The sequence below is a fragment of the Penicillium riverlandense genome (assembly GCF_028828495.1).
Source record: "Penicillium riverlandense strain IBT 135883 chromosome Unknown utg000003l_segment0_segment0, whole genome shotgun sequence".
In the NCBI taxonomy this organism is placed as follows: domain Eukaryota; kingdom Fungi; phylum Ascomycota; class Eurotiomycetes; order Eurotiales; family Aspergillaceae; genus Penicillium; species Penicillium riverlandense.
Genome location: NW_026643196.1, coordinates 5,664,331 through 5,689,918, shown reverse-complemented (window position 1 = coordinate 5,689,918; position 25,588 = coordinate 5,664,331). Strand labels below are relative to the sequence as shown.

Below are 25,588 nucleotides of genomic sequence, written 5' to 3'. Positions count from 1 at the left end.
TGAGAGAAGGTCCAGAGATGGGCGCAGACAGACTACTTTCACATTCCTCGGATCACAGGACATAAGAAGCAAATAGCCCCCGCGGCGATCACGATGATCCTCTGCACTTCGGTCTCTCCGTCCGGACCTGCGTTGCAATCGATCTAGCATGGGCGCATTTGGTCTGCGACCACGCCACTGCCAACGTAGGTCATTCTGCAACTATTTACCGTGACCCATCGAGATTATTGTTTACTTAAAAGGCGCTCGCCCCGGTCATCACCTCACCCCCGCCCACGTTATAGCGCAACAAAGATGCGCGGCCACACTTCCTGCCTGGCGGCGCTGGCGCTGTCCTCCATCCAGCCCGTCACAGCGTGTCTAAAGGCTGCGGCGTCCGTCCCCCAATATGTATATGACTACGGTGGGTGATGTTTGTCTTTCTGCCCTGTTACTCATTCTAACCTTTTCTTTTTTATAAAGCGCCCCTCGTCTGGCTATACAGTGAGGATGCTTATCGGCCCAGCGACATCGGAGCGCAGGTCGCCAACACTATCCCGGAGGTGGACTGGAAACCCGTCAATGGAACACCCACACCACTAACCCTGGACAACCTCGACAGCCTCAATAACCTAGGCAATACCAGCGTCTACCTGACCACCCCTAAGGGCATCGCGCAAGAGCCAGAGCCGACCTGGTGGTTCGGCGTCACGCCCAATGCGCAGGGCCGGACAAAAAATGCCACAGGGTGCGCCATCGTGACTGTCGACCATGGTGGAGGCAGTCTGGATGCATTCTACTTCTACTTCTACGCGTATGTCTCTCCTACCTTTCCTTGTGGGAAAGGAGCACAACTGACAGACGCCATGTATAGCTTTAACCGGGGGGATATAGTCCTGGGCATGATGTTCGGTGATCATATTGGCGATTGGTATGCTTTGATTAATTCGGATTGAGTGTTTCAGAGACTGATCGAGCGTTCTTGATCAACAGGGAACATAATATGGTCCGCTTTGCAAACGGGACTCCCACGGCTGTCTGGTACAGCCAGCACTCCTACGGCCAGGCATTCACCTACAACGCCGTCGAGAAGCGCGGCAAGCGGCCGTATGCCTACTCCGGCAATGGCACGCACGCCAACTACGCCACGGCAGGGTATGTGCCGTCCTCTCTCTTGATCACCACCCCCAAATTTACATATAGTCCTAATCAATATCTGCAGTACGCACGACCACACAATTCCCGGCGTGACATTCCCCGACGGGCCACTGGAAGACTACACAGACCGCGGCGTGCTATGGGACCCCACTCTAAACGCCTACGCCTACACCTACGACCCATCCAGCGTGACCTTCAAAGCGGCCGGTGACTACCCGCTAGGCTGGCTCAACTTCAACGGCCAGTGGGGGGATGACCAGCCGCCCAATGAGCAAACCATCTTTGGAGAAGCGAAGTATGTGGCTGGGCCGAATGGGCCGAAGTTCAAGGATCTCGATCGCAGTAATGTCTGTCCTGCTTCGCCATGTATTGTTTGGCCGTTCAAGGAGGCGGGGAATAGCTCCGTTGTTATTGCTTAAATGGAATCGCGAGACTATCTGTTGAGATGTGATGTATTTTGGATGACTATGTTGTTATGTTTCATATAGTTAGCCATTCCCCGTATGGCCCACAGGGAGGACGTATATGACTCTCTGGCCAATCAACTATATACATAGGACTTGTATCATCTCACGCCGTACCAAACCAATACTCCGTGTGCACATCAAAAGCCAGTATAGAAAGCATACTCACTTACTTTAATCATAGTCGAACTCCGAGCCGTCTGAGACACCGATAGGTCAGACATCGAGAGCATCAAAGCATGCAACCGCGCCTTACTAAAATAGATGTGGTACACTCAGCTGCTTACCAGCTATATCTGCGATTGCTTCGCCCGGCCAACTTGTCCTCTCTCCTCTGTTTCTTCCCTTTCTACTCTTCCACGTGTAACAACCCCCTTCCTTCTAGGCTGAGCTACCTAAACAACCTTGAAAATAGTACCACATGAATCAACTATCATTTCCACCCCACCTACCTAGCATCTGCGCCACTACCTGCCCAATACTATTTACTAAGAACAACAACCCCCTCCGCGACTGCATCATTATACCCGGGGATGGATGTCGGCCTATGCGCTCTGTAGCAGAAGACCGGCTGTCGATCGACGGCCATGTATTCCGCGTGAATTACGACGCTCCCGAGGAAATCACCCGGCAACTGGAGGAGTTGTTTGACCGGGAGGTCAAGTACGAAGGGATTCCGGAAGATGTGAAGGCGTACGAAACTGGAGACGATGATGCGGATGAGGAAGAGGCTGGAGAGGGAGCAAGGACGGAACCTGAATTAAAGAGGAGGGAACAGCTGCAGGAGGAGAAGAGGAATAATGTCTGAAGTTCAGGGTGGGATTGTCAATTAGGAGACATGATTCGATGTTGTGAGGTATGCAATTCAGGGATATGTGCGAGCGAAGCTTCTTCAGAGTTACTGATGTGTCTCTCTCGCGCGTCTTCATGGATTGACTTTCGGATTTCTTTACTGTAAAAGATAGCCGAAACTCTGGACAAGCAGTGTGAGGAAAATGTATGTCATTTCCCCGGCTGGATGAAGTTGGAAACGGAGGCAAAGCGTGTCTCCCTCGATAGAGATTTTAGTGACTGCGATATACAAGGAGGGTCCTGACAGTCCAATATAAGGGAAGGGAGGGTTTCCCACCTAGTACGCAGTTACTCCAGACGAGCAATTGACGGAATATATATAGTTCTGAGACCGATACAAATCCTTGCGGTGGATCTATTGCGCATAACCTTCCATGGAGATTCCCCAAGCTCCACACGCCATGTGTGCTGCCGATTGCCGTGGAGGTCGTTGCATGCCGCATAGTATTGTCCGGGCCCGAGGTCTGATCGATCCTTGTTTTGTTCCTCCATGCCGCTGAGCGCTGGTAGTAAAAACCAAAGCCTTCCAATGCCGAGACCAGCCCCTCGAGCCGCACGGCTGCACAACACCGCAACGGCGCCGATCGAGTCCGTTGAACCCCTGGTCTCCACTAGTAGCTCAATTCGGAAGCAAAGGAAGCCAGTGGACCCCGTTGCGCACGTGCCAGGTCCCGGGAGTTCTGCGTCGGCTCATCAACCATGGATATCCTTGACGAACCAACTATGCAGCCCAGAAGAAGAAGAACAATTCCCTTGGACCTGTTTGATCGCTGCAATTCTCATCAGTGTGGTGTGTGTGCGTGGGTGCAAACATGCGAACCAGTCATCGACACCAGCACTTCCCGTCTTTGCTTAGCCCGCCCACCGGCGTGGAACGAACCATCCACACAGCGTGCACGGTGGAAGCTCCAAGTGGGGATACCTTTTGCTCTGGACTGATCTCGGCGTCTTACCCCTGAATTCCACCAGAAGGCGTTCGCCAGCGAAGAATAATAATGAACTGCGACCACCATCAAGTTGATGGCGGATGGGAGGGTGAAGACGGTCGGAATCGGTCTCGTAGATGTAGATGCAGCCCTAGACATTAGGATGCCATGATGCAACGACCAGACAGCCCCGATCGATCCACCTAGTAGATAATCTTCCTCCGCATTAGCCATTAGCCATTGTTAGCTTCGTTCAGCTGGACTTTTTTCTTCCTCTTCACCCCTCTCCCTCTCGCTCTCTTTCTCGCCCATTCTTTTGCCTCTCTCTCTCCTTTCACTTTCTCCATGCGCCGCTGTAGCCGGACGCTGTGAGCAGGCCATTTCTCAATTCTTTTCTCCCCGAAACCCCCGAAAAAAAAACATTTCCATTCTCTCTCTCCCCTGTCTCCGTCCTCCAGCAGCGACGTACAGCGGAATTCGACACGTACACTGGCTGGGCTGGTCGAGTGTCCCTTTGATCCCACTCTCGCTTTCCATTAGTTCTCGCCATCTCTTGTCGCAGTTTCCATTTTCGTCTGGAATCATCGCAATTCACCCGACGCTATTCCGTCTCGGACCATTGACTGGTGATCGGCAATTCGCATCATCCCGCATACTCTCGTTTTGCCGTGTGGCGCATTGGACCTTTGATCGGTGGCAATAATAAGGTACGTGACACATCGAACCCATGAGGGAGGGGGTATGGATGGATTATCATCTGGGAGCGGATCTGATGGATGATAATATGATGGTGGGCTGATCCAGTTGGGAGTGTGAAGAAGAAGAAAAGGACCAGAAGCAGAGAACCGCAGGAATGGCAAGTGCTCCTGCTGCTGGCGCTCACCTGGCGCCTGCCCCCCACAACGACACGCTGCCTGCCATTACGGAGAACGGAAGCAACCCCAACTCCATCAACAACCAACGCCGTACCTCGCTTGGTTTCCTCCGCCGTTCCAAATCTACCGAGCCACTGGGCGAGCGCAAGTCTTCTGGCAGCCGCAAGAAGATCTCCAAAGCCCAAGCCATGGAGGAAGAATTGCGCCGTCAGCGCGAATCCGCTGCATCCAAAATCGCCCCACGTCTGCCCGATCTGTCGCCCACGCCTGTGCTGGAGACGTTTGGAGGCGACGATCCCGCTGCCATCGCAGCCGCGACCCTCGAGGGCCGCATTCCGCCTCGTCCCTCCTCGTCGGCTGCGGAGGCCATCAACATTGATCCGTATGCCCGCACCGAGAGCATGACCCATCGCGGCCGCTACAGCTACGCCAGCAGCGCCGTGAGCACGGTCAACAGCCCGCGCCGTCTGCGCCGTCGCAAGGACCCGACTCCGTACAAGTAAGAGGAACCAAACATAACCAAAAAGATGTAGGCATTTACTAATTGGCGGGTTTCTAGTGTGCTGGTGGTTGGTGCTCGCAACTCTGGCAAAACCTCCTTCCTCAACTTCCTGCGCAAGGCGCTCACCATGCCCCCGCATAAGCATCCCACACGCACCCCGGAGGAGCTGGACGAACTGGAGCGCCAGACCTCGGCTTATGAAGGATTTACCTCGCAGTACCTCGAGACGGAAATCGATGGAGAGCGCGTCGGTCTGACCCTGTGGGACTCGCAGGGGCTGGAGCGCAACATCGTCGACCTCCAGATGCGCGGCGTGACCGGCTTCCTGGAGAGCAAGTTTGAAGAGACCCTGGCCGAGGAGATGAAGGTCGTGCGCTCGCCTGGTGCTCGCGACACCCACATCCACTGCACCTTCTTGCTGCTGGACCCAGTGCGCTTGGACGAGAACATTGCCGCTGCGGAGCGTGCTGCCAACGGCACGGCCAAGGCCTCCGATTCCCCCGTCCTCGGAGTTCTCGACCAGAACCTGGACCTGCAGGTCCTGCGCACCGTGCTGGGCAAGACCACGGTGGTGCCGGTCATCAGCAAGGCGGACACCATCACCGCGGCTCACATGAGCTACCTACGCAAGGCCGTGTGGAACAGTCTGAAGCTAGCCAACATCGACCCCCTTGAGATCCTGACTCTGGAAGACCAGGAGGAATACACTTCGTCGGAGAGCGCGGATGAGGAGGACACCGCGGAGAGCGAGGAGGAAGAGGAGGAAGCCGCTCCCGAACCGGAGTCTGCAGAAGCGGGCGATGGCGAACAAAAGTCTGAGGCTGCCGAGGAGAAACTGGCTCCAGCTCCCACCTCGCCGTCTCAGCGCAGTCAGAGCACACGCAAGTCCAATGGATCCCAAGCTGCCAACCAGCACGTTCCCTTTTCGATCCTGTCTCCCGACCCGCACTCGCTGGCTGCTGGGGACGAGCCCGTCGGCCGTCGATTCCCCTGGGGTTTTGCGGACCCATACAACTCGGAGCACTGCGACTTTGTCAAGTTGAAGGACTCGGTGTTCAGCGACTGGCGTACCGAGCTGCGCGAGGCCAGCCGGGTGACCTGGTACGAGCGCTGGCGAACCAGCCGCCTAAATCGCAAACACGCCCAGCCCGCGATGCCGCAGAAGTATGGGGGTCGCATGGGACCGGCTCACGATGGCCGTCGCACCCGATAAACTGTCTGTCTGTCTGTCTCTGATCTGTCCGCATAGCTTTCGATTCCGCACATACCCCCCCGTTCTCGCCCTGGTCGTGTGCCTCGGTTCGCGGCACTGTTCTTTTCTTTTCCTTGTCTCGTGTTGTTCTTACTGATTCCAGTCCTTCCTTTTGTATTTCCATTTCCCTTTTCCCAATAAAATGTGTCCTGCGTGTGTCAATAGCTCGTGTGCACATGTGTTTGAATTATTTTTCCATTCCATACTCCTACTCAGTAATGGTAAACTCCTACCCTATCCTACGCACTGGCCCTCCCCGGCTGAAGAAGCTGAGAGTGGGGGCCACACCCTGCAGGCGACTGACAAGATGCGAGCTGAACTTTGCCTTCCTTCCCTTTTCTCTTCCGTTCTCGTCTCTCCTCTTCTCTCCTTCTTCCTCTTGACCTGGAACTTCTTGTTTACACTACTGCCCTTGCTCATGGCGTGCTAAATCCACTTCGTTGCCTCCGTCAATTATCAATCAATCACCCCGCATCAGGGAACTAGTTTCCGACTCCCATTGTGGGATCCCGGCAGCACATAATCGTGCAACAAGCCAATTCAATTCTCGTCTGGTCTGCCCATACTCTGCATACTTCCACCGAACACAAACACTTCTCCAAATCCGGCACGGATCCCCACAGGCGATCCCTGGGTCGCCATGTCCCTCCAAGTGAACGACCCACGGTCGCGCACCCGCTCTAAATCCCCTGGCCGCCGCGAACGCTCCAGGTCGCGCGACAGCAGAGCCCCCTCGCCTTCGCCGTCCCGGCCGCGCGATCGCTCCCCCGCAGTCGAGATCGCTCCATCATCTCGGCCGCGCTACGACCCGGACGACGATGCGGAGATCGACCGCCAGTACAAGCTACTAAAAGAGCGCCAGCGCGAGGCGGAAGACCCGCGAGCTAGCAATATCGTCTCGCGCGCTCCACGCAGCCCCGCGCGGTATGACGTGCGACGTTCCGACTCAGAGGATGATGAGAAATCCAAGCGCCGCGAACGCACCAGCGACAAGTCATCCCGACGCCGCCGCGACGATCACTATGAACATTCGGATTCCGAGGAGGATGTCAAGTATGTGATCCAGGAGCCCCGCCGTCGGCCCTCCTCGCCCTCGGGCCGTGATAGCCACAGTCGGCCGGATGATTCAGACTCGGACTCGGTGGACGGTGGTCTGGCCTATGGCGATGACCACGGGGCCCATCCCAGCTATGCGCGACCCAACAAATATCAATATGCGCAGCCCTCGCACTACCTCTACGCCCAGCCTGGGGCTCCGCGCAAACCCGCCCACCCGGAGGCACCGTCCGACTGGGCGCCGATTCCCGAATGCGAGCGCCCGGGCTTTGTGCCACCGTCCTCGCATTCGGGGGAACAACCGGGTATGCCGGGCGGTTTCCCTCCGGCTTCGACGTACGCGGATGCGTCGGGAATGGCCGCACCGGCGTTCCCCCTGCCGCACTACGCGAATCTGGCGCCTCAGCAGCCTATCCCCTATTCTTCTGGCGGCATGGGCTATGCGCCTACTCATTATCGCTCTCCGTCGAGCAATGACGTTGCGCAGCCACCGCCATCTCAATATGCCCAGCCGCCCCAGTTCCAGTATGCGCAAGTTGATCCCAATGTCCGGTACTCGTCCAAGACGGCGTCCAAGCAGTCGTATACGGCTTCGCCGCAGGAACAGTACGATAAGTCACCGCCAGAACAGCATGTCAAACCGTACCGGTACAGCAGCCAGCCGCAATTCGTCGAGATCACGCCCGGTGGGGGTCGGTCAAGCGGCCGGCCTCACAGTCTGTCTGTTTCAACGTCGAGTAATCTGGCTGCGCCGGGAGCCGATCATGCTCATGGTCCTCCGCCGGCCAGTCCCTTGCTGGAGCCGTACCATGGAACCTACCAGTCCATGTCGCCCATGCCATCGCCCATCGTGATTCCATCCGCACACGATCGGGACGATGATATCTCGGATCTCGAGCCTCTTGATGAAATGTCCAACTCTGAATCTGGCCGGCACAAGAAGAACCGAAAGTCAACCAGCGAGAAGGACAGCCGGCACCGAAGCAGCAAGGACAAGAGCAAGGAAAAGGAAAAGGATGAGCGCAGGGATGATAAGCGACGCAGCCGCCCAAGCGCTGGCCGTGATCGACACGACTCGGCTTCTTCGGTGGCCGCAGCGGATGGGGTAGTTACGATCTCCCCGTCCACCGGGCGAAAGCGCGTGTCATTCTACGATGCTGGAGCCGACGCTGCGGCGATGCAGGCCGCGTTGACCCACACGCGTAGCATTGACTACAAGCCCATCATTCAAATCCTGCCACGATTGAACAACGATGAGATGGCTGAATTGCGCCAGGAGTACAAGAATAGAGTTAAGCTGCATGGCAAGGGGATCAACCTTGCTAAACATATCAAGCACCAGGTGCAGGGCAGTGCGACCTTCAACAAAGTGTGCTATGCGACTGCGCTGGGCCGCTGGGAATCCGAGGCTTACTGGGCCAACTGCTACTACCAGGCCGGCACTTCACGACGGGAGCTACTCATCGAGTCGCTGATGGGCCGCTCCAACTCTGCCATCCGCGAGATCAAGAACTGCTTCCGCGACTCCCGGTATGCAGACAGTCTCGAGCGCTGCATGCGCTCCGAACTGCGCGCCGACAAGTTCCGCACCGCAGTGCTGTTAGCTCTCGAAGCCCGCCGCCAAGATGAACGCGAGCCCCTAGACCCGCGTCTGTGCCGCCGAGACGTCCAGGACCTGCACCAGGCCCTCGTGTCTCGCGAGGGGGGCGAGACGGCCATGATCCAGATCATCGTGCTGCGCAGTGACTCGCATCTGCGCGAGGTGCTGCGTGCATACGAATCCACCTACGGGCATAATTTCGCGCGTGCGATGATTGCCAAATCGCGTAACCTCGTGGTAAGTTGCGTTGATTGTAAGCGAGATGTCGTCATCGCCGATGCTAATGAGAATTACTGCAGGGAGAAACACTGGCGCATATCCTCAATGGCGCCATTAACCGTCCCATGCGCGACGCACTGCTCCTGCACCAGGCCCTGCGTGAATCACGCTCCGGCCGCGAGCGGTCGGAGCTGCTTATCTCGCGCCTGGTCCGTCTTCACTGGGAACCGCGGCATCTGGAGCAGGTCAAGACGGAGTATCGGCGTCGGTATGGCGAGCGGCTGGAGGAGGCCATTGCCGAGGAGATCATTACGACCAGCGGAGGCAGTGAATGGGGGGAGTTTTGCATTGAGCTCTCGCGCAGCAGCAGCAGCAGCAGCAGCTCGTAGCTGTGACTCTGAGATTATTCTCAAAAAGCTACCAGCTTGTTTCAGTATTTTCCCGGTAAGGGGCCGGCAATAGTCAATAATCAAGTGGGCCGGCCTAGTTTGTGGTTGATAGTTAACTTTATACAAACATAGAACAGCCAAGCAATGGCTAGTAGAGACTAGACTACCATCACTCTGGAAGTGCTGTTCCCAACGCTTTGCAGTCTCCTGTAACCGTTGTCTTGTAAGAGATCGTCGTGATTGACCATTTTCCCCTGTGCATCCTTGCCCCTGCCACCGATGCTCCAGGTCCGGGTCCACCGAGACGGGGCGCAAGCAAGGGGGCTGCTGTATGCCTGAGCTCTCACCCCCATGTTCTGTTGTATCCACTGTGTCTGCGACTCTAACCCACTTGCCCTAACCACATACAAACATAGTCCATTCAATACTAAGCCTATTTACAGCATTCTACCTCTCCTCCGCTGATCTTCCCCGCAGATTTGCCGAACCCCATTCATTACTCGACACATCCGACGCTCCAGGGGCGGATGCTACCAGACTGTACGGACTGGCCGTCCAGCTAGCCCTGATCTGTCCACTGGGCCGATTCTCGATGGCACCTTCCTGATCGCCCCCGGACTTTTTCATTATTACTATTTTTGGTGCCGCGACTGCCCTGTTGGCAACCAACTCGAGTTTACTCCGCTCGCTCTCTTTCGCACCGATGTCGCTCTTTCAACTAACCCCCTCCTTTGGGCCTATCCACTCCCATCCCTGCAACCATTTCGGGCCAATATATTCACGAGCGCCACAGCCTCTGTCGATCCGGACGATGCTTGTTCCAGCACCCAACCAAATTCTCCCCGTCTCCTCTCATCTCATCTCGTGGGCAGGCCCCGTGTATGATTCCTATGATTCCCCCTCACTCCGGGATCCCATCCCCTTGCCATATGGCCAAGCAGAGACCGGCATGTGCAATGCATCCCCTCAGCAGTGTCAGCCGGACGTGGTCTCGGAACTTTCCTGGCTGCATCTCCTGCATTCGCGATCAACGTGTTCCCAGTCGCGCGCTAAAATCGTAGTGTACCTTCTGGCATGCGGATCCATCCAGATGGTTACTCGGAAGGCCCGTGTCTCTCTCTCTTCCCCTCTCGTCGTCCTTCAAGTATAAAAATGTCCCTAGCATTCCAGTAAACAACGCCCTCCTGTCGATCCCTTTTTCTCGCTTGCCGGTTTCTTTTATTTTTGTCTTTCCTTTTCGGCCCCCTCGTCGACTAGTTATCCCTAGGCCCTTCCGCCATCACCTAACCCTGCCGGTTATAGTGCCAACCAACACCTGCACTGCCTACTTTGCTAGACCTAGCTCGCGATTCTCTTTCATTCCGGGATATTGATTAAAAGCGGACCAAGAATCCCATGTTGTGAAATCTCCTGATTGTGTTTCTCGTCTCAACAACAACAACATATCCACCATGCAGCTGTCTCGCCTCGGCCTGCTGGTCTCCTCCCTCGTGGGGTCTATTGCGGCCCAGTCTACCTTCTCGCCAGCACGGCCACCTTCGCTGCCGCTGGCTGTGAAGTCGCCGTATCTGAGTACCTGGCAAGATGCTGGGAGTGACGGTGGGAATGGCGGCTATCTGGCCGGTCAATGGCCCACGTTCTGGCAGTAAGTGGTCTTTTGTTCGGCGCTCAGGTCTAAACAACGATGGTTGACTTTAGATTAGAAACCAGATCACCGGCTGGTGTGGTTTGATCCGTGTTGATAACACCACGTACACCTGGATGGGCCTGCCTGGCTCGACTACCGTCAACCAGACAGCCTTCGAGTACACTTCCACCAAGAGCATCTTCACCATGAATGTGGAGGGCCTGATTGAAATGAAGATTACCTTCCTCTCACCGTTGACGCCCAATGACATGAAGCGCCAGTCGCTGATCTTCTCATATATGGATGTGGAGGTTTCTTCTCTAGATGGCAATAACCACCAGGTGCAAGTTTACTCGGATATCTCAGCTGGTAAGTGCTTTTGCGGGCCGAAAAATGACCAAGAAGCTGACTTTCTATTGTAGAATGGATTTCCGGAGACCGCAGTGCCATTGCCCAATGGGACTACGGTACCACCAATGGCATTGGCTACCACAAGGTGTACCGCCAGACCCAGTTGGAGTTCTCCGAGGTAAACCAACAGGCTGAATGGGGTAACTGGTACTATGCCACCGACGCGGCCAAGGGCGTGACCTTCCAGTCCGGCCAGGACACGGTTGTGCGTGGCCAGTTCGCGTCGAACGGCGTTCTCACGAACTCCCAGAACACGAACTACCGTGCCATCAACGACGACTGGCCCGTGTTCGGATTTACCGCCAACCTGGGCGCTGTCGGCTCCAACCCCGTCAACACGCTTTTCACCATTGGCCTGTGTCAGGACAACGCGGTTCAGTTCAACGGCTCCTCGGGATACAACCCGGTCCCGTCGCTGTGGACCAGCTACTTTAGCAGCGAACTTGACGCACTGTCCTTCTTCCACAGGGACTACAGAGCTTCCAGCTCGATGTCTAGTGCCTTTGATAGCCAGATCGCCCAGGATTCAGCCTCCGCTATCAGCCAGGACTATGCGACGATCACGTCTCTCTCGGCTCGCCAGGTATTCGGCGCCACACAGCTCTGCGGCACCCGGAAGAAGATGTATCTCTTCTTGAAGGAGATTTCATCCGATGGGAACGTGAACACGGTCGACATCATCTTCCCAGCCTATCCTGCGCTCCTGTACACCAACCCAACTCTACTCAAGCTCGTGATGGAACCGCTATACGAGAACCAGGAGGCCGGCGACTACCCCAACGCCTGGTCCATGCATGATATGGGATCCAGCTACCCCAACGCTACGGGACACCCGGACGGCAACGACGAGAAGATGCCGCTGGAGGAGTGCGGAAACATGGTCATCATGAGTCTGGCGTATGCCCAGAAGGCCTCGGACACGAGCTATCTGACCCAGCACTACAACCTGCTACAGAAATGGACCAGCTATCTGGTGAACGACGCGCTGTACCCTGCCAACCAGATCTCGACCGATGACTTTGCCGGCCCTCTGGCGTGAGTAACCGTTCCCTCGGGATGAACAATGGCTGACATGCGTCTTATTTATCTAGCAACCAAACCAACTTGGCTCTCAAGGGCATGATTGGCATCCAGGCCATGTCGGAAATTGCCAAGCTGACCGGTCACACGGCTGATGCTGCCAACTATTCCAGCATTGCACACAGCTACATCGCCAAGTGGCAGAAGCTGGGTATTAACAAGAACGCGAACCCGCCACACACGACTCTGAACTACAATAACTTGACCAGCCATGGTAAGATAACCTCCTCTTTCTCTTTCTTATGATGTATGAAATACTTACTGACTCCGACAGGCCTCCTGTACAATCTCTACGCCGACGCCCAACTGGGCCTGAACCTCGTGCCCCAGTCCGTTTACGATATGCAGAGCGCTTTCTACCCGACTGTCGAAAACCAGTACGGCGTGCCTCTGGACACGCGCCACACCCTCACCAAGGGTGACTGGGAATGCTTTGTCGCCGCCATTGCCAGCCGCTCAACCCAGACCATGTTCATCACCGACCTCGCCAACTGGATCAGCGAGACGTCGACCAATAGGGCCTTGACGGACTTGTACGACACGGTCACGTCAGAGTGAGTGGCCATTTCCTCCATCTTCACTCTAATATTCTTGCTAACGGAGATTTTCTAGCTACCCGCTTGGAATCCAGTTTACCGCTCGCCCCGCCGTAGGCGGCACCTTCGCTGCCCTCCTCTTGAACCAGTCGTAAGGAGGCGCTTATCGAAAACACTTTCGTTTCTTGTGGATTTTTCTTTACTATTCCATGTGCCGTTTGTCCTCTTGCCGGCCCCAACCCTTCGATGCAGGCAGGAAACAAGCCAGCGCACTGGAGACTTTCCACTCGCTTGTGGGTTCCCGATCTGGTAATATCCTTTTATCGTCGTCTCTGATACCCATCGCCACCATTGAGAGACCGTCCCTCGTTCCAGCGACGTCTAAGCGGTTGATTTTTATCTCTTTCGGTTGTGGACGCTGATGACGTCTGACACGACACGGCTCTGAGAGTGTTGATTGTGAGGGGTTCTGGTGTTTGCGTTTCTTTCCCTCCCCTTCTCTTTCCTTGTGCATAGGCCTCTCTATTTCCGTTCTATCTATATAGTGGATGCATGCAGATGCCGAAATCCGGCGGTACAAGATCTTCCGATCTGTCTTTGTCTTGGATCCAGCGGTGTAAGTTGTAGCTTCGTTAGGGCAAGGTTGACTTGTGCGCCACTTCCGACTTTACCCCTGATGACAAACGCGAACAACTTCAACTTCGAAGGGGAAATGATTTCAACATGCGACGTACAGTCAACCAATCAATTGACCAGCCATCCCGCAAGGCCTCCCGCGTAACGTACAAGCGAACGACCTAACGACACCTTGAATCCGCTTCCCCAGGCTGGAACGCCATGTGGACCAAACCCCCGTTCAACCTGTCAGATCGCGCGCATCCTCCCCGACACGCAAACATGAAGCAAGGACCCATTTCGCGCCAGCGAACCCGAGCCTGGGGATCGCGGCGATCATGCCGATCGATGGCGACACAGAGGGCCTAATTATCCAATGATGAATCGCAGCGCATTTCAATAGAGCAGTCGATCGCCCGAATATGTGGTGCTCTTTTGGCGTCAGGCAATAACCATGACGTCGGTTCGGTCCCTTACCCCTTTGGGGGCTGGAAATTCTTTGGGGTTTTTAAAATGTGATACTTTGTCACTATTGTGGGGATGGTCACTACTCACTGTTAACATTATCCTTCACTCCCTTTTTCTGTCGGAAACACCACACCTCTCGCTTTGCTGTCAAGATCCAACACATTCAATCGTTTCATACAAACCAAAATCAACAAAACCATGCATCTCCAACATGCCCTCGTTGCTCTCGTTTTCTCCCTCTCCCTCCCTGTCGCATCCGTCGCTACCTCTGAATTCGACAGCGAGTGCTTCTCCGACCCTGGTACCCTCGAAAACCAGGGCAGCTACAACTACCAATCCCCGGGGTACTGCCAGGCTCAATGCCGGAAGGGCCACTTCACCGTCGCAGCGCTGAGCAAGGGAAAAGATTGCTGGTGCGGACATGACATGCCTCCCAAAGACAAGCGGGTCAAGGACAGCAAGTGCAATGTCGCCTGTGCGGGATGGCCCGCGGATAAATGTAGGTCATCCATCTATCCCCCCAATACCAACGAAAACAAGCGGAGAAGAAGAAACTGACTTGACTTGTTAGGTGGCGGCCACGACACCTGGAGTGTTTTCTCAACCGGTGACGCAGAAAGCGGCATTTCCAATAATGACCCCATCAGTGCGTCGACCGCTGCAGGCGGTATTGTCGTCGCGCCCACGGGCGCCACAGCCACTGTACCCAACAATATCCTCACAGCGCCCGCTCCCGCGAAGACAACAGCTGCCACTGCGTCCGTCTCTGCCGCTGCCTCATCCTCCAGGGCTATGTCATCCTCCAGGGCAACGACCACGGTGACGCCGGCCAATTCAGCGGATACAGTCCGCCCCGGATCATCGGTGCTCTGGGCTGCATTTGCGGCGTTGGGGTTGCTGCTGTGAGACCTTTGCCCTCTCTTGCGGGTTGTGCTACTATTTTGTTCCAGTGTACTCGAAATTGCTGTATTGTATAGGTGATATATACCTGCCCGCGGGTCTGGGCCGTTCGTGAGACTTCGCCATTCATTCTCCTTTTGCATTTCGGGTGTATACAATCGAGGATCCACGGTTGAAGCTGGGCTTGGCCCTTGGTTCCCATTTGTATTCCATCAACCCTATTGTCACTACACACTACACAACACTGTATATAGACAATGAACTATTCTCCATCTAGAACCATCTGTAGATCTGTTAAGTGCCAATTGAACTTGCCGAGCACACGCCAACACCTGCCTCATCCGGTAAATCTTGGAGTCGGCAAAGCCCGCCAGCCGAGGGCGAGGAGAGAGGGGAAGAGGGAGATAAGATAGCCAGATACCGTCTCTATTTCTACTTAGTTGCACGCAGTATTTACCTACGAGGAGGTATTGTTATTGCTCGACAATTAACTCACGCCATGAAATCCCTCCTCCCATTCCTCGGCGTGGCATCCACCACACTAGCTCTAAGCATTCCCGACACGCAACAGATCCTCGGCGCTTTCACCGACTTCTCCGCACGCGAAACTTGTCCGCAAGCTGCCAAAGTCGCCGCTCCTAACGACGGCCTGCACGATGCTAGTCACTTTCTGTCCGATGCAGTGTTCCGCTCGCGACAGGCCAAGCGCCTCTCGGGGGCTGTCCAGGTCCCTACAACTGTCACCGACTACATGGTCGATCCATACGACCCGGCCTTTGAGCCGTTCGTCCAATTCCAGGAATATCTGGAGGAGACATTCCCTCTTGTGTAAGTCTACCCCCACATTACTTACATATGCTCTTTGTCTGATGGTGGGGGATGTAGTCACTCCCGGGCCAAGGTAGAGCACATCAACCGCCTCGGCCTACTCTTCACGCTGCAGGGCAGCGACTCAGCAGCCAAGCCGCTCCTCTTCATGGCGCACCAGGACGTAGTCCCCATCGACGATCCCTCAGACTGGACCTACCCGCCCTTCGCGGGCGTCTTCGATGGCGAGTGGCTCTGGGGCCGCGGCGCAAGCGACTGCAAGAACGTGCTGATCGGGCTGCTGTCCGTGGTGGAGGAGCTGCTCGAGCAGGGCTGGGCGCCGCAGCGCACCGTCGTGCTGGCCTTTGGCTACGATGAGGAATCGCACGGGTTCCTTGGCGCGGGGGCTCTTTCCTCAGTGCTGGAGACGCGGTATGGTAAGGATAGCTTCGAGTTCATCCTCGATGAGGGCGGGATGGGCGTGCAGAGTCTGGGTGGTGACGATGAGGTGGTTTATGCGCTCCCCGGTGTCGGCGAGAAGGGCTCGATCGATCTAGTTATGGAGATGGCCGTTCCTGGTGGGCACAGCTCCATCCCGCCCGCGCACACGGGGATCGGGATCATGGCGGAGATTCTGTATAGCCTGGAACGCCAGGAACTCTTCTCGCCGTGGCTGCATGAAGCGCACCCGGCTCACGGCATGCTTGAGTGCCAGGCGCGCTACTCGCCCGCCCACGTCGAGCCCTGGCTGGCCGACAAGCTGGCAGCCGGAGACGCCGCCGCGCTGGGCGAGGCGGTCGCCTCGTCGCGCGGCGCTGCGATGCGCTACTTGCTGCAGACGTCGCAGGCCGCCGACCTCATTCACGGCGGCGTCAAGACCAACGCCCTGCCCGAGAAGATCTCCGCGACGGTCAACTACCGCGTTGCGCTGCACCAGACACCCGACGAGCTGGTCGACCGCGCCCTGCGCATTATCGGCCCTATCGCCGAGTCTCACAATCTCACCGTGCAGCTTGACTTCCCAGACGTGAAGGGGACGCTCCGTCACTCGCTGCTGGATGACGACGCTACCGAGCCCGAACGCACCCTCACTCTGTCCCCGCTCAGTGTGCCTCTCATGCCCGCCCCGATCTCGCCGACGGACCCGCTCGCATCGAAGACCTGGGCCCGTTTCGCGGGCGTCTCTCGCTCCGTCTTCGAGTCGCACCCTAACCCGCTGGCCTCTTCTTCCCAGAAGAACCCGACGGTCGTGGTCACGGGCGATATCATGACTGGTAACACCGACACTCGCTTCTACTGGCCGCTCTCGCGCAATATCTACCGCTGGAGTCCATCCCGGGTTGGCGGCACGGCCAACATCCACACCGTGGACGAGCGCATTCGGCTGGATGTTCATCTCGAGGGTATGATGCTTTACTATGATCTGATTCGGGCTTTTGATGGGTGGGACGAGTAAATGGGTGAATGGATGGATGGAAAACTGCTTCTACTTTAGATTTGACTTGGGTGGAGGTATTTATGCTTGGGATCAAAGTAAAGGTATAATTTACAAAAGCAGTATCTGATGTGCAGAATAACCCAAAAAAAATATAGACACTGATAACTCCCATCTCATTCCATCCTTGGCATGGCTTGGCCCCTGGGTATATCGAAACAGAATTAAACAGTACAGTAAAAAACGAGAGAAGGCTATCTGCGTTTGGCAGGGGCGATTTGATCGAAGTTCTTGGGGAGTGGTCGCCCTTCCCTGTAGCAATGATAGTCAGCAAACGAAGCCAGCCACATCATATCAACCGGGCAACCACCAATGCGCATACATACCTATCAAACATGGCTCTCAAATTACGCGCCCGATCTTTCAGACTAACCTGGTTGCGGCCCTTTAACTTGGGCCCGCCTTCGTCGACAGGACAGAAGCTGTCCTCTTTTTCGATCACGGACCAGTGTTTGCCGTACTTCCCGATGAGAAAAATGAGGCGCTCATCTTCCTCTTGGGAGTAAGTCCTTTTTGGCCCCAATCGACCGTCTTGATCCGAGCGAGGGATGAACACGCTGGTTGCCCACGGGCCCGTTGGAGCCGCGGGTGGGTTTGAGGCTTCGGACTGCGCCATTTGTAAAGCGGCTATTCGGCTCGGTCCCGCGGGTCTAGAGGCAGCAGAGTGAGAGCCGACAGGCTGAGGTGCCGTAGGTTGAGAGGCATGGCTGGAAACATCCAAAGACTGCTGCAACTGGATGTTTGCTGCGTCGGACTCAGTGCTGAACCGCGGGCGCTTCTCAGCCAGGTGAGATCGCTGTGGCGGCTTCTGTGCGCGCCGTTCGGCGGTGTTGATCTGGCGATCGTCCTGACCAAGGTCGTCGTTAGAATCCTCGTCGGAGGAGGAGGATTCTTGTCGAGGCCTCTTTCGCGTTGCTGGCGACTCGACCTGACCGTGTCGTCGCTCAGAGCTCCAAACGTCGGTATCATGGCTAATCGGAGACACCCTCTCAGCGTTGGATTGACGATCGATGAAGGCCGCACGCGAGGAGGGTCCTGGAGCGGGGGTTGGTTCGTTCATGAGTCGAAGCACTTCGTCATTTGACGGTCCAGCCACCCGCTGAGGGGGAGCTGCCTGTGGCGAATCGAAGAACCGACCAGAAACAGATGGGTGGCTAACTTGGTTGATTCGGGCGGAGCCTGGAGGGCTGTTCGACTCCATAATCTCGTGCTGCTGGCGACCAGTGAGGTCTACTTCGTCAACATCGCCGTCCCGGTACTGTTGATTGGCTGGTGGCTCTGGAGATTGAGGGATCTCCGCTCGGCGGTAAGACAGTGTCTCCTCGGAATAGTGGAACGAGTCCGTCAATCTAGAGTTGGCTGTTGAGGACGGGGCTGCGGGTTGGGACTTGAGAGTGCTCAGTTCTTTCCGTTGATGAGCCTGTGCGCGCCGTTCCATGTCATCGTAAGTATCTCGATTGAGAAAGAGTTTTTCAAGACGAGAGGTTTTCGAGGACTTCCGTCGCCTTCGGTCCACCGGTTCAACAGTCGGTCTTTTGGGACTCTCTTGTCTAACGAATTCCCGAAACACTGGAGAGGCAGCTCGTCCAAAGTCCCTAGACACGATCGGGGACTCTGTGATCACCCGTTGGCCATTTGAAGTAGCTTGGCTTTGTTGGCCAACGGAATTGCGAGGGCCGCGCTCAGGGGCAACCGACTCTGAAAGCCGGCTAGGCGTTGTAAAAGCGCGCGGACGGATCTGATCTTGAAAGCCCCTTTCAAGAGTTTCACGCACATCGTCGACAGCTGGGAGTGCTTGCAGGTCCTCTCGGATTTCACCATCCCGTTTGATGATCCAGCGGATGACTTGCAGAACAAACCGTTTCCAAGGATAGGCCGCTTTCAATTCCCGGATGTTCGGGAGGCCCTCATCGTCAAAGAGACCATCCTCCAGCTCGCTGAATCTCTCTTCGACTGCTTCCTGGAACCGCTCTGGGAGACATCCATTCTGGTCTTGGTAAATACCAGGAAGATTGAATCCACGGAATGACGAAGGATCCAATTGCGAGTCTTCGCCCTCGAGAGCAAGCTCGTCATAGAAGACCCCCTTAAGAAGGGAGAGGGGTTGAAAATTCTTCTCATACTGGCGTTTCTCCAGTTCCATGACAAACAGCAGCGTCCGAATCTGAAGAGCGAGATCAAAGGTGTCTTTGTCGGTCGCACTCGCTCCGAGTGGCCTCGACTGGGAGCCCGCCACGACCTTATTCAGGAATGGAGCAGGGAATTGACCCTCTAAGTTCCGCACAACCTGCATCTGCGACTGTTTCCCAACAGTCGCGTAGAGCACATCGCGCGCCAGCCATGCACAGTTGGCCTTGTACAGCATCGGCAACGGAGTCCAAGGCTGTGCAGCCCCTGGAATGGAGACAGACGGTAGCAGGCGGCTGATCCGATCGGTATCGATATACGTCTGGCGAGGAAAGACCTTGTCTTGGCTCTCCAGTTTACCGACTGCGCGGCTGACCCGTTTACCCTGGGTGGTGGCCGCGTCGTCTTTGAGAGACTCTGCCGCCGCGTTGACAATGCTTATTGGTTTCGCGGCGCGGGGAACCAGAAGATCCATGACATTGGTTGCGGCGCGTTGGAGATCTGGAAGCTCGTCCACCATCAAGATGGGCTCGGGTTCATTGTCCTGAGAATCTAGAGGCAGGATTGTGGAGCCAGAAATATTGGTGTGACCCTCATGCATACCCGGCGACTCAGGCACCACAGAATAGCGGGTGTTCGAGCTGGGCGTTTTGCGAGAGCTGCCTGGGGTCTCTTCTGTTACCATACTCAGTCCTGGAGAGTGTCAGCTGCCACTGGTACAATCATGAGGCAGAAGTCCCAGGCGAAAGTGACAGGGAAGTGGATTGTATAAACAGCCAAAAGGAAAGACATCTTCCGGCGGAGTACAACAGTGGATGTATGGTATCGCGGAAGACAAATAAGAGAACCAGGAAAACTCACGACTGGCGGTGGATTTGCCCCGGACCTGCGCCTGCTGAGAGGCCGAGGAGACAGGTTCGTTCGCAACATGGCCGTGGGATTCCAGCTCACGGCTCTGACTGCGAGTCCTACGGCGTGAAGTGCTCAGCATCATGTGGGCGATTTGCACTGTTTGGCTTGCACTGTAAGGCGGTGTCGCGGTCTCGGGCTGGTCAGTCAGCGACAGCGCGTCACGCTGCGTTCGGGGAGTGCAGCAGCCTCTCCAGTGCCCCGAGGTATTCTCCCTGAAGAGAGAAATAAAATAATTAAAGAAGTATGAGACAGGAAGCACGTCTTCGCTGTTGTGATGGGCCAAGATGAGAAAGGGGATTGTTATGGTTGGGGAAGACACGGTACCCTAGGACGTCGGGCTGGAACAACAATGTTACGCTACGCTAGTCTTTATTCAGCAACAATCGTCATTAGGGTTTCAGGGTTTTTAGGGCTTATGTAATCCAGCATATAGGATTAGTCTGTGGCTTCCCATTGGCGCCTTTAGCACTCATGCCTGCGGTGATCACTCGCGGTTATCACTTGTACCTGCGGTTATCACTCGCTCATCTACACTGCCTCGCCGATCTATACAGTCAAGGAGTACAACATGATATCCCTGGGCTATTTGAACCATTTGGGAGGTGGAAATGCTAATTGCTAGCAAAATACTTAGCGCAGTACCTGGGACAGACTTCAGACTTTCGCAATTGAGAGCGAGCGAAGAGAATATCCGGTGCTTCCATACTACGTTCGAAATGGGAGGTACACATGCTCTGGCTGTGGAAAGCCAGACGCACAGGATTATATCATTAAGAAATGGCGCTCAACTTTTACTCGCAGAGCAGCCGCCAGATACTACAAAGAACAAAGATGCCATGAACACATTCCGACCGCCAAGATGAACCATGCTTCTAATAAAGGCCCTCTAACAGGTAGATGATGCCGAAAATGAGGAACGCCGCCGCACCGCCGAGAGTCACTGTCATCCGGTTAGCTTGCAATAACATATTATGAAGGCGAGAAGAAACATACCAACACGCATACTGACACGCCCCGCGATGGCGCGCCCCCCGATCACAGCGGCGGCAGTACAGATGCCATGGCCGGTGATCGCGCCGATGGTAACCCACCAGTAATCCTGGCCGGCGGCCATGGCGATGGTTGCGATTTGGCTGCGGTCACCCCATTCGCCGAGGAAAGTCATGACGAAAGTCTGCACCCAGGCCGGACTGAGGAGAAGGGACAAGAGGTTATTCACTCCGACGACGAGGTCATTCCAGCGGCGGCCGGGGTGGGGAGAAGAGCCACGAGACGAAGACGACGATACACTCTCCGGAGGGGAAGGGAGTCGGTTCGTGGATCCACGCGACTTGGGGGCACGGCCCGCTTCGAGGTTATGGGGTGTGATAGAGGAGCGGCGGCGGCCCATCCGCATCTGCTCATGTTCCTTCTCCTCCAGTTCCTGCTCGACCTCCCGCATCTCTTCTCCCACGCCCTCATCGGGGGACATCTCGCGTCCTTCCTTGAGCATTTTCACGCCGAAAACGAGGAACAGCACGGCCGCCATGAGTTTAGTGAATGACTTCGGAATCAGCGTGGGAACGGCGTGGCCCAGGACAGCCGAGAGAACGGTCATGGCGATCAAGGCGCTGAAGGCAGCCGAAAATACGACCAAACGCGGGTGCCTCATCGCCATCAGAGCAGCGACCAGGAAAGTCTTGTCGCCAATTTCGGAAACGATGATCATGGTGAAGGAAAAGACGAGAGAGTGAAGTGCACTACCGGCATCGGGGATAGTATCGTCCTTGTCATAGGTAGTGGAGGACGAAGATGAGGAGGATCCGGTGCCATATTTGCTATGGTCGACGGCCAGAGGATCATCTTTGACCGGGGAAGGCGACTTGGGGTGTGGGATATCATACGGTTTCTCGGGCAGGTCGGCCGGTTTCTAGAACGATATTAGTGTTATCAACGAACAGAGGAGCAATCCACCATACCTCTAGGACTCCAAGATTCCCAGTCCCCGTGCCATCCGTGCTCTCGCTGTCTGAAGGCATCTTCTTCTGCTCACTGTGTGGCAGCGGAGGCGCTTCCTTCGGTCCGCCCGGTACCTTTTCAGACGACAATTGGTTTTCCTTCTCCTTCTCCGACACGCCGCCTGCCATGCCGCGCGTGCCTTCCTTTGGTCCACTTCGATGGGGGTCGTCCATCACGCCGCCGTTGGAATGCGGGATCACCTTTCCATCTTCCGTGAGGTGGTCGGACGAGGGGAGCTTGGAGTCATATTTCGACGGACTCAGATCAGAACCGTCGCTAGTGCCCTTGGAGCTTTTCCGGTCTCGCTCCGCGCTCGTTTCCACCCACGGACCGGCATGAGGCCTGCCGTCCTTGCCGTCCACCGGGACGTCCAGCGTCCCCTTGGAAGCAGATCCTGCTACACCTGACGCATCAGAATCGACGAGGCGGGCGTTCGAGTTGTAGTCATCACGGGAGCCGCGGGAATTTTGTGTGAGGTCGTTTTTCGATGTGGCGTCGGAGAGTGCGGTGGTGATGGCGGGAAGGAGGAAGAGAATTAACGGGGATGAGAAGTGAAATTTCATGCTGAGAAGCGGCGGCGATGACCGCAGAACGAGTGACAGACAGCGATGTTTGGCGTTGGGCGCAGGCGAAAAGGAGAGTTGGACAAGGTTGTGCCAGGGAAAGGAAGGCGCCACGCGCAGATCTGCGGTCGGATGAAATCGAGTGCGAGGAATAGAGCGTAAATAATGCAGAAGATACTGAAACAAGAAAGGAGGGAGCAGAAACTATTAGAATATGATAAATTGGGCACTGCGTGGCTCAAAGAGTTTCGACCGATGCTGGTCGGTTTCTGCATAGGGGCAGCCACGTGACCCACACCGGAAACAGTCAGCATTGTTTGTTTGTTCTTGGATGGAGCCCGATGCAGACCGTATTTACTGGCTGGTAGGGACTAGAATGGCCTTGTACAGTAAATGCCACTAATAGTCGTGCCCGCTATATACATATCTTGGCTAAGGGTTTCTAGGTGGATTCCTGGGTGGGCGTATATATATAGGCAACCAAATATAATAAATAGTGTGCCAGGTCAGCAATCAAAGATAAATAGCCCGGGGGATCATGTTCCACCCCGGAGTAAATTAAAATCCCTGCTTATTAGTTATTATTTCCCCAGCATCTTACAACAACAGAAACAATGGATCCCCCAACTGATCCACTGCTTTTTCTGCCCGCCCATGAACTACAGAGTAAATTAACTCGCAAGGAGATCACCAGTGTCCAGCTGGTGGAAGCCTTCCTAGCACAGATCGAGCACCATAATCATCATGGACGAGGGCTCAACGCCATCATCTCGACTTGTCCCAAAAATATCGTGTTGTCCCGAGCCAAGTGGCTTGATGAACAGCGACAACTCGGCCATACACAGAGCAAGCTGCATGGGATTCCCATCGTCATCAAGGTAAAGAATCTAGCACATGGATACATCCACGCCATGTCTTACTCTTCTTGTTCTCCACTTAGGATGCAATCGTTACCGACGAATCGCTAGGCATGCCCACAACGGTAGGGTCGCACGTGTTTGCTAGCCTCAGGGCAAGGAGGAATGCATCGGTGATTACCAAGGTATAACTTTTTTATCAATGGTACTTCAAAGGCTGGTTGAATCTGGCTAAGCAATATAAGCTGATTGATGCGGGAATGATTATCCTTGCGAAAGCAAACATGACGGTATGTCTCAACGAATCATCTCAAGTTGAAACTTGTTTCCTTACTAGAATTCAGGAGTTTTGCGGGTTGAAGTGAGCCAAAGCAGCGACTGTGCACGTTTCCTCACTGACACGTCAGGTCTGACACTACGGCCATTGGCTGGAGTGCCCAAGGTGGCCAGACCCTATCTCCCTATCGCCAGGAAGGCCTAGACGAGGATGAACAGCCAGTGAGCTTTTTCAGGTTAGAACTGAGATGTATATATGCCGCTGACCAACGATGCAGACCGCGGGCGGCTCCTCCTCCGGCTCCGCAGTGAGCATAGCTGCCGGGTTCGCTCCTCTTGCAATCGGCACCGAGACAGCGGGCTCGACCGTCTATCCCGCAAGCGTGAATGGGTTGTACGGCATGAAGATAACTCCGACTTCCACCGCCCTCGATGGCGTGTTCAAGCTTAGTTCAAGCTTCGATGGTATTGGAATTATGGCGCGAGATCCGTTCGATTTGGCTGCACTTACCGAAGTGCTTCTTACCACTCAAGCCTTTGACAGAATTCCTAGGGAAGGTTACAGCTCCATTATGGGAGCCGCCTGGACAGGTCTCCGTCTTGGTGTGGTGGATATCAAATGGGGGATAGATGACGGCATCTCGAAGGGGAAATGGGATTCTCCCGAGGTGGTGAGTTGAGTCTCCGTCTTGTCATTCTCTCACGTTGCCCAAACCATTAATGGAACTAGAAAGCGACATACGAGGCTGCTACAGAGGAATTCATTGCCCATGGAGCTCGATTGGTCTACCCGCTCCAGATACCGGAGGCCAAGATTTTAAAGCATGATGGTCATACCCTCCGCGATGTGGCGAGTAAGTACAATATGCTACGCGAAAGTCTCCAATTTGAAGCTGACCCTAGCTCCAACAAAAAATGGCAGACTGCGAATTTCCGGGTCAAGTTCAAGATTTTCTGTTGAACTTTTGGCCCGACCCTCAGCTCCAGACTCTTGAAGATATAATAGAGTGGAACAAAAAGCATGACGAGGCAGAGCGCTTGAAACGTAAGTCTTTCTCTATTATTGATCGGATTCGACGGTCTTCTTAACAGATCTTGATATAGCGGGGACCACGCAAACAGAAATCATCGCTTCCTTGAAAAGCACGATGTCTCCCGAATCTCACGCATCCGTGCTCTCCCAGCTCCGGCGGTTGGCCTCTGTGGATGGAATGGAGAAATGGATGGCTGAGCAAAGTATCGATATTGTGCTTGGTCCCTCGGATTCGACCCTTGTTTCGTTCGCTGCATGTGCCGGGTGGCCTATTGCAACCATGCCCCTGGGCAAGCTGGGGAAGAACGGACAGCCGTATGGCTTTTTCGCTTTGGCGAGGAGCGGGCGTGAGGATACTTTGTTTCGCCTGATGAGCGCATTTTACAGAATCTTCTCGGAAACAGACAGATGATTTGAAGTAGATATTATGAATTAGGTTAACCAACTTCCCATGAGCCTTCTATAAACCCCTGCTGGTGGGTTCTGAATCCATTGTACCTCGCACCCACGCAATCGTCCCTTGTATCCCCTGTGCAGCTATATAGGATCATGGATCAAACAGAGTCAGTACCATAAGAAATGCTCGCGCGAAGGAATGAACTGCCGAGAAA

General features: G+C 55.2%; 10 protein-coding genes across 10 annotated transcripts; 8 read left to right on the top strand and 2 right to left on the bottom strand.

Moving 5' to 3' along the window:
• Nucleotides 1-294: 294 nt before the first annotated feature.
• Nucleotides 295-1,556, top strand: N7474_005950 (uncharacterized protein; the record flags this gene model as incomplete). Its single annotated transcript, XM_057197365.1, has 4 exons — nucleotides 295-403; nucleotides 463-910; nucleotides 973-1,134; nucleotides 1,202-1,556. 4 exons carry the CDS (start codon nucleotides 295-297, stop codon nucleotides 1,554-1,556), a joined length of 1,074 nt encoding a protein of 357 aa, XP_057054761.1.
• A 592-nt stretch (nucleotides 1,557-2,148) lies between these two features.
• Nucleotides 2,149-2,409, top strand: N7474_005949 (uncharacterized protein; the record flags this gene model as incomplete). The annotated part of the gene is made up of 1 exon (XM_057197364.1): nucleotides 2,149-2,409. One exon carries the CDS (start codon nucleotides 2,149-2,151, stop codon nucleotides 2,407-2,409), a length of 261 nt encoding a protein of 86 aa, XP_057054760.1.
• Nucleotides 2,410-4,232: 1,823 nt separating this feature from the next.
• aspE (septin) lies at nucleotides 4,233-5,969 on the top strand (the record flags this gene model as incomplete). The annotated part of the gene is made up of 2 exons (XM_057197363.1): nucleotides 4,233-4,753; nucleotides 4,814-5,969. 2 exons carry the CDS (start codon nucleotides 4,233-4,235, stop codon nucleotides 5,967-5,969), a joined length of 1,677 nt encoding a protein of 558 aa, XP_057054759.1.
• A 679-nt stretch (nucleotides 5,970-6,648) lies between these two features.
• anxc4 (annexin ANXC4) lies at nucleotides 6,649-9,272 on the top strand (the record flags this gene model as incomplete). The annotated part of the gene is made up of 2 exons (XM_057197362.1): nucleotides 6,649-8,901; nucleotides 8,964-9,272. 2 exons carry the CDS (start codon nucleotides 6,649-6,651, stop codon nucleotides 9,270-9,272), a joined length of 2,562 nt encoding a protein of 853 aa, XP_057054758.1.
• Nucleotides 9,273-10,723: 1,451 nt separating this feature from the next.
• Nucleotides 10,724-13,081, top strand: gta1 (glutaminase GtaA; the record flags this gene model as incomplete). The annotated part of the gene is made up of 6 exons (XM_057197361.1): nucleotides 10,724-10,917; nucleotides 10,976-11,268; nucleotides 11,322-12,345; nucleotides 12,402-12,604; nucleotides 12,665-12,944; nucleotides 13,003-13,081. 6 exons carry the CDS (start codon nucleotides 10,724-10,726, stop codon nucleotides 13,079-13,081), a joined length of 2,073 nt encoding a protein of 690 aa, XP_057054757.1.
• A 1,126-nt stretch (nucleotides 13,082-14,207) lies between these two features.
• Nucleotides 14,208-14,915, top strand: N7474_005945 (WSC domain-containing protein; the record flags this gene model as incomplete). The annotated part of the gene is made up of 2 exons (XM_057197360.1): nucleotides 14,208-14,508; nucleotides 14,581-14,915. The coding sequence occupies 2 exons, from the start codon at nucleotides 14,208-14,210 to the stop codon at nucleotides 14,913-14,915; spliced, it is 636 nt and encodes a 211-aa protein (XP_057054756.1).
• Nucleotides 14,916-15,408: 493 nt separating this feature from the next.
• Nucleotides 15,409-17,172, top strand: cps1 (Gly-Xaa carboxypeptidase; the record flags this gene model as incomplete). Its single annotated transcript, XM_057197359.1, has 2 exons — nucleotides 15,409-15,737; nucleotides 15,795-17,172. The coding sequence occupies 2 exons, from the start codon at nucleotides 15,409-15,411 to the stop codon at nucleotides 17,170-17,172; spliced, it is 1,707 nt and encodes a 568-aa protein (XP_057054755.1).
• A 233-nt stretch (nucleotides 17,173-17,405) lies between these two features.
• N7474_005943 (uncharacterized protein) lies at nucleotides 17,406-20,332 on the bottom strand (the record flags this gene model as incomplete). Its single annotated transcript, XM_057197358.1, has 3 exons — nucleotides 17,406-17,463; nucleotides 17,538-20,031; nucleotides 20,200-20,332. 3 exons carry the CDS (start codon nucleotides 20,330-20,332, stop codon nucleotides 17,406-17,408), a joined length of 2,685 nt encoding a protein of 894 aa, XP_057054754.1.
• Nucleotides 20,333-21,122: 790 nt separating this feature from the next.
• N7474_005942 (TMEM165/GDT1 family protein) lies at nucleotides 21,123-22,811 on the bottom strand (the record flags this gene model as incomplete). The annotated part of the gene is made up of 3 exons (XM_057197357.1): nucleotides 21,123-21,190; nucleotides 21,244-22,159; nucleotides 22,209-22,811. The coding sequence occupies 3 exons, from the start codon at nucleotides 22,809-22,811 to the stop codon at nucleotides 21,123-21,125; spliced, it is 1,587 nt and encodes a 528-aa protein (XP_057054753.1).
• Nucleotides 22,812-23,425: 614 nt separating this feature from the next.
• On the top strand, nucleotides 23,426-25,389 carry N7474_005941 (amidase-like protein; the record flags this gene model as incomplete). The annotated part of the gene is made up of 9 exons (XM_057197356.1): nucleotides 23,426-23,689; nucleotides 23,752-23,853; nucleotides 23,914-23,958; nucleotides 24,013-24,029; nucleotides 24,076-24,166; nucleotides 24,223-24,615; nucleotides 24,675-24,798; nucleotides 24,888-24,989; nucleotides 25,037-25,389. 9 exons carry the CDS (start codon nucleotides 23,426-23,428, stop codon nucleotides 25,387-25,389), a joined length of 1,491 nt encoding a protein of 496 aa, XP_057054752.1.
• Between the last annotated feature and the right edge of the window lie 199 nt (nucleotides 25,390-25,588).